Source organism: Carassius carassius, chromosome 27 (genome assembly GCF_963082965.1).
Source record: "Carassius carassius chromosome 27, fCarCar2.1, whole genome shotgun sequence".
In the NCBI taxonomy this organism is placed as follows: domain Eukaryota; kingdom Metazoa; phylum Chordata; class Actinopteri; order Cypriniformes; family Cyprinidae; genus Carassius; species Carassius carassius.
The window spans coordinates 16,111,736-16,118,571 of NC_081781.1; the positions used below are offsets into that span (position 1 = coordinate 16,111,736).

Sequence of the window (6,836 nt, forward strand, 5' to 3'; positions counted from 1 at the left end):
GATGAAGGGCGATTGTTAACTTCTTATAGACATGACTTTTGGCCAATAATCTCGAGTTATTTCTATACTGAGGTGTAATTTGCCATCTGAAATGGAAAACATTACTTTCATGTCGACACAGACAAGCTCAGTTTATGTGAGAAATAGATAGGCCTGTCTTTATTCAATATCATTTGGAAAATCTAAATAATAATGCATTATATTAGACCAGAATTATAAAGGGATTATTGTTGATATCTCAGTAGGCGCACTTGCCAGAGCTGTTGTGCCACTTTGCCTGTCGAGGAGCGCATACCCGCGAGCTAACAAGACTGTATTGGCAAAGATTTGATTGGAGGCTTTCATGGGCATCACGTGTCTCGGAACACCAGAGGTACTAAAGCCCCTGGGCCGTTAGTACACGTGGGTGACGTTAGGGCCGGCCCTCTCCGGGGTCCCTTTTGTTGAACTATCAAACATAAGCCAGCTCCCGAAGGCTTTAGAACAGTGTTAAGACCACTGTGTACTGCGCAAGTCCTTGGAGCAACGCCATCAGTGTGGTATTACTGACACCATCAGCATCCCACGCAGACAGAAGCGATCATGTCTAGGTCTTTCTACGTAGACTCTTTGATTATCAAGGATCCCGCTCGCCCGGCTCTCAGCGAGCACACGGGACAGGACTTTCTCATCCCCATTGGCATGCATTCTCCCGGAGTGATGAGCGTCACTGCGCCCCTTTGCCCGTCCCGGAAGTCCGGCACCTTCTGTGTCTGTCCGCTGTGCGTAACCTCGCATATCCACTCTCCCCGCGGTGGGATCCCACTGCTGAAGGGACAGGGCTTCTCCGCCGGTGACGCGGCTTTCTGTCAGAGGGTAGCACACCAACACAGCCCCGCGTTAGCACACCCGGGACACGGACACCCGCCCACGAGCTACAGCGTCACTGACCCTCGGAGGTATCACTGTCTATCTCTAGGTGAGTGAGTGCGCGCGCAAGCTATACACCTGTTACTCCTTATGACGAGACGCTTTTATAGAGTTTAAAAGTCAGTCTTTACGCATTTTACCTTGTTTTGTTTGACTTTTTGTCAAACACACAGAATGATATATTAATGGTATTCGTTGAATTATTTCGCAAAGTTGGTTGCCACTGACTTAATTTTAATTAATTAATTTTTTTTCACCTGCAGGTGCGTCTGACAACAGCCACATTCAGAACGGCAAACGGATGCGCACCGCCTTCACCAGCACTCAGCTGCTTGAGTTGGAGCGCGAATTCTCATCTAACATGTACCTCTCCCGTTTACGCAGGATCGAAATAGCATCATATTTAAACCTGTCAGAGAAACAGGTGAAAATATGGTTCCAAAACCGCCGCGTTAAACACAAGAAAGAAGGCAAAGGTAAGCAACGGAGCGCGCACGCAGGATGCAAATGCTCGGGCAGCCACTCACACTATCCGCGCTCGGAAGACGAAGAATCTCTGTCACCTGTGTCAGCAACAGAGGAGAAGGGGACTTCACCTATCTAGGGGCGTCGCGAACAACATAGACTTAAGTTTGGTACCATTCATGGCACATTTAAACGCACGGATCCGATGAAACGACTGAGTTTATGGGACATTGTCTTCCATATTTCCATAACCCGAAGGGTATGGAAGTTTAGCTACTACCAATTCCTCCGTCTTTCCTCTTAAAGTAGACTATTGTTTCACCCTGACACTAAAGTCAATTATTTGTCTTATCTGTACGACAAACTGTGAAATAAAAGTTCAGTGAAGTAAAATACGTTTTTACAGTTTAAACGTATTTGAAACGTCCACGGATAATCCATACTATCTTCCCTGTTCTTTGAATAATAAATGTTGGATATATAGAGAAGATAAAACACTCCCTGTGTGATATTGAAAATACGCAGACTGTTAATCCAACCTGTCCTAGACTACTGAGATACTGGGATTTTTTTTTACACCTGAATTTTATGTGCATATTAAAAAAATGTGTATATTTGTATTTATTTAAATAAAATTACTTCTGTACCTAAACTTGTGAATTATGAAATTCATTAGAGTTCTGTATTCATTTTCTGGAACAAGGCACCTGTTTAAATATTTCACAAATAAAAACAAAACATATACATAAACATTCGTGTGGCCACATAATAAAAATGATAGATAGATAGATAGATAGATAGATAGATAGATAGATAGATAGATAGATAGATAGATAGATAGATAGATAGATAGATAGATAGATAGATAGATAGATAGATAGATAGATAGTGTTTAAAACTTTTATTTACATTGTTGTTGTTTTTAAGAGGACTTTGGGAGACAAACTTAAGTTCAGCATGTGTTATACCATAGTATAAAAACGTGACAGTTTTAAACTTTGTTTTAAACTTGCATTATCAAGAGCCGTCCACTTCACAGCCTTCTGACTCATTGAATACTTTTTAAAGAGAACAGGAGAAACTCCTTCCTTGAAAGCCTCCTGAAGTGTAACACTATATGTGAAACTTATTTGTTGGCCTACATGCAGTTTATTTTTGTTTTTGAATTTTTATTAGTTAATTGTTACCTTGATGGTGCTTATTCAGAGATTTAATTTAACTGCACAGTCTAACTTGGTGTTTAAGTAGCATTTAAACATATGAGATATTTTCTCTTATTTTCCAGTTTTCTTCTCGTATATTTCCTACTAGTGCACAGGCCACAAAAGGCCTATAAGAGAGAATTTGTATCTCACGAACCAGGTGATAGTCAATTATTCGTCGACCCTGTTCTGTTAGTGCTTTTCAAAAGACGGTTGTCCACGTGTTAAATTAATCCGAAAGGAGTTTAATTGCCGTTTTTGTCCCACGTTGGTTGCTTATGTAGCAATTCCTTCAATACGAGCGAGGGAAAAAAAGCTACGCAGAGCTGGCCAAAGGCTTTGACAGGTTAGATTGTCCTGCCAGGAACTCGCATTTAGCCGGCGGACCCCCGACGGCGGCGAGCTCAAGGCCTTTCACGAGACGTCAACAGGGTTCCTCCGCGCGCGAGAAAACGATTTAGTCACTGTTTCATTAGGCACTATTTGAACCTTTCAACTTGGGCCAAATTGAGGGGGCATGCTGAAAATTGAGGGATTACGTGGGAGGGGTGATAGGAAATTAGTGAACGCTTAATTTAACTCGTGTTCCGTCAGAGTTTGGGATACATTCCTAATTGAGAGGGGAAGCAGGTGAAATTTTGGTCCCACGCAGGTCCTTTCAGAGAGGGAATAAATGGCCTCCTTTCACGTCTCGCTTCACGATCATATATTATCGAGGGAAGGCACCTAATGAATATATATTGAATTTCTTATTAATCGAATTAGACTTCACCCCTCGCAGGTGTGAGAGAGAAAGAGCCCCGTCAAAAGAGTTTTCAGCCGTTTCAGAGCTGACTCCCGTTTTTCAGACGTGACACGGTTGACCCCATATACTTGTCACTTTATTAATATCAGATTCAAGTCTCGAGTTTGGAACTTGAAACTAAATAGTACTTACTAAAAAGTAAACAAACCTAAAAACAAATCTAGGTCTTCTTGGTTATACATTATTTTTTAGCTATTTATTAAGATAGGCAGTAGACTTTGTTCTACTCTTTTAGAAAATTGTATTAAGCTTCACATTCGGGATATGAGGAAAGGTAATGCAAGCTTTCTTTCTGGTGTTATGGCATGTAAAATCAATTGGGGGGGGGGGGGGGGGGTGCGGTTGAATATTAGAAAATCCGATGCTTAAAACCAAATATTAAATGGAAACAAAGTACGGCTCAGCTTTTAAAAGATTACGCACTGTCGCAAAATGGGCAATTACGCATGACAAAGAGCAATTAATAGAAGCCCCTTTTAAGCACTTGCAGCTGCTATCGCCTTGAGAGAAGTGGGGCACTCGGGCAATGAATGCCTCCAAAACCTGTTTTGTCTTCAGTCGAGGAAACCGCTTTTTTAATAGTTTAAACTGTGAAGTGAAATGCTGAAAACGCCGTTTACGCGAACTTGTGAGTTCGAGGACATCGTTTGGGCTTTCAGTTCAAACCCGATTGTTTTAAAGATGATGGAACTGGGAATTCTAGACACGTGTCCCATCAGTGCTGTCCATCAGTAATTTAGTGGGAACTCGGTCATCACACAATATGTCCCGAGCGCTTTTGTCGGCCTCTCTAGAATGGGCCCTTTCTGAGACGTGTCAGCTCCTCTTTAAGGCGTCCCATTGTTGCGCTCCCGAGCGTGCCCACTATATTATCAAGTGTGCTTAGTGGCTTTGCTGGATTAAAATGTATAGCCGTTGTAAAAAGAGGTCAGCTTTGAATGAGATAATATATGATCATATTATATCCGTCACTCACACAATGTTAGAGGACAGAATATTATTCATTACTTTGGCCAGCTCATTCAGGGAGGAATAGGAATCAGGGTCTGTTATAAGTGGCCTTGCTATAGGAGTTAAAACTAGATAGATATGAGTTAAATCTAGCTTGCTAAATAGATAGATAGATAGATAGATAGATAGATAGATAGATAGATAGATAGATAGATAGATAGATAGATAGATAGATAGATAGATAGATAGATAGATAGATAGATAGATAGATAGATAGATAGATAGATAGATAGATAGATAGATAGATAGATAGAATACAGGGTATTTGCTTTTTCTCTACTGACTAGTGTTCTTTGTTGATTGAGGGTTGGAAAGCATACTTGAGGGCTGTAAATTATCAGAATGGATGCAGAAATGTATGAATGCCTGTCATTGGAATCAGTTGTAAATGATGTATTTTGTCTCTGTAAACAAGTACTGAGTACTTTGAACATCTATTTTAAGGAATTAATTCTGCAAGAACAAACACAAGAGGAGCCAAATCGCATAAATTGCAGGCCTTGACTTTTGGAACTGCAGGAAAAAGAGTTCATTTTTAACAAGATAACCTCTGAGGTACAAACAGGAATTTGGCCCCCTTTGATGCCATAACACTGAATGAACGATATTTAAAAACATTGCGTAATGTTTCAACGTACTGATATCACATGTGAAAATTCAAAACCTTTATGGACGTTGGGCCAAATGATTTAGAGTGTAAAGATGTGATTCAGTCTGAACTTCATACTAAAAAGCATACAGATGTGAAGAATATATTGTGCGTTTGCTACTTTATAGTGATTAGTTGTAATAGTCAGTATACAATAAGTCAATACTCGTTTTCATGAAATATGAGGCCATATGGAAAATTGAATAGCAGGGGCATTATAAATGGTAAAGATATCAAGTTGCTGTCGAATAGTTACTATGGGTCGTTTGTAATTTAAATAATCGGCTGCTGAATTTTGATTGGCTGTTGGAAGTAATTTGGGGTATTTATCGAATTATCTGACGTTTACTATTTTTCACTGTCTTACGCTATACTTGCTGCAAAGAAATGCTACAATTTCAGCTTCCTCGATCGAAAGTCAAAGTCAAAGTCACCTTTATTTATATAGCGCTTTAAACAAAATACATTGCGTCAAAGCAACTGAACAACATTCATTAGGAAAACAGTGTCAATAATGAAAAAATGATAGTTAAAGGCAGTTGGTTGCTGTAATCAGCTTGCATTTTCGGTTTTAGCGCCACCTATACGAAATTTGATGCCTGTCCTTATATCCTATTGCAAAGTTGCATAAAGACCAACAGCTATAACTCTTCGGCTCACAGTTTTCATTTGAAACTAAACAGTGCTGAGGATCTGGAACTCTAACCCCCCCCCCCCCCCCCACACACACACACACAAAAACATTTGACCATGAAAATATGGACAAAAACAAGAGGGTTACTTTTATTGACCCATAATGACAGAAAATAGCAGGGCTATCAGAACCTAACAATTTACCCATACAAATTTGAGGGGGGGGGGGGGGGGTAAAATAATTATTTAACTTTTGCCTTGACATTTCAGATTTCTAGACAACCAACACCCACCGAAATAAGTGTGAAATGTTTATTTTAACATTTTACACGCTCCTGTGCTAAGCGCCTTTGCTGACTCAATGTTTGCGTTCAAGGTTAACCAGCAGCATTCATTATAAAGTTTTCCTCCGCGCAGAGTAGCCCTTCTGCCCGGCCCCACGCCCACCAATATGTATCTGATAAAAAAAAACGGCGAGCTTCAGCACGCTGGACAGCGCGTGTGTGAAAACAGCGCGTCAGAGCCAGTGACAACTGACCATTTCAAAAGATTAACTCCATATCAGCACAGATAACCGAGACAGCTTTTTCTTTTGGAGCTGGAATGCTTAAAGTATCTCTCTTTTTTTACCATTTTGATCTAATTAATCCTTTCTAAAGGCATTTTCTGTTCTTCATAAGCTTTGCATATTTTCGCGTTTAAAGATTTTTATGTTTCTGAGATTGAAAATTGAACACAAAATTTGCCTTTAAGGAAAGTGCAACTGAACCTTACTTGCTGCTGGTTACTGTGTAAATTCAGTTTACGACGTTGTTACATAGTAAAAGCAGAATGTGCTAATAAATGACTAGTAGTAGTTTGTTTTTCTGTGATACAACGTATACATGTCAAAATGTCACACCTCAAATCTTTGCTGTTATTACACTCTTTCTTTATAAGTCGTTATAGTGCTAATACAGTTAAATCCATTTGTTTTGATGTGGTTTGTACTTCGATTCCATCTGTATTACTCCCAGTGGGCTTTAATTCGCTCTCTCCGATTCTCTCTCTCTTACTTAATAGCTTTGAACTGCAATGACAGGAGAGAGATGAATGCAGGCTGTCCCACCGATGGACATATACGCCACCGTGTGGTTATATCTCTCTGAAGAGAGACTAAACT

The 6,836-nt window shown here is 40.0% G+C and overlaps 2 protein-coding genes across 3 annotated transcripts in view; one reads left to right on the forward strand and one right to left on the reverse strand.

The window, feature by feature from the left end:
* kdr (kinase insert domain receptor (a type III receptor tyrosine kinase)) overlaps positions 1-6,836 on the reverse strand; it is a 167,583-nt gene that overhangs the window by 17,996 nt on the left and 142,751 nt on the right. The window lies entirely within an intron of this gene.
* gsx2 (GS homeobox 2) lies at positions 215-1,956 on the forward strand. The gene is made up of 2 exons (XM_059513527.1): positions 215-958; positions 1,173-1,956. Exons 1-2 carry the CDS (start codon positions 583-585, stop codon positions 1,511-1,513), a joined length of 717 nt encoding a protein of 238 aa, XP_059369510.1. The 5' UTR covers positions 215-582; the 3' UTR covers positions 1,514-1,956.

Bases quoted from the DNA above. Each gene is read 5' to 3' on its own strand.
- gsx2 (XM_059513527.1), top strand. From the start codon at position 583: ATGTCTAGGTCTTTCTACGTAGACTCTTTGATTATCAAGGATCCCGCT. The intron at 959-1,172 runs GTGAGTGAGTGC...TTTCACCTGCAG, and splicing joins GTATCACTGTCTATCTCTAG to GTGCGTCTGACAACAGCCAC.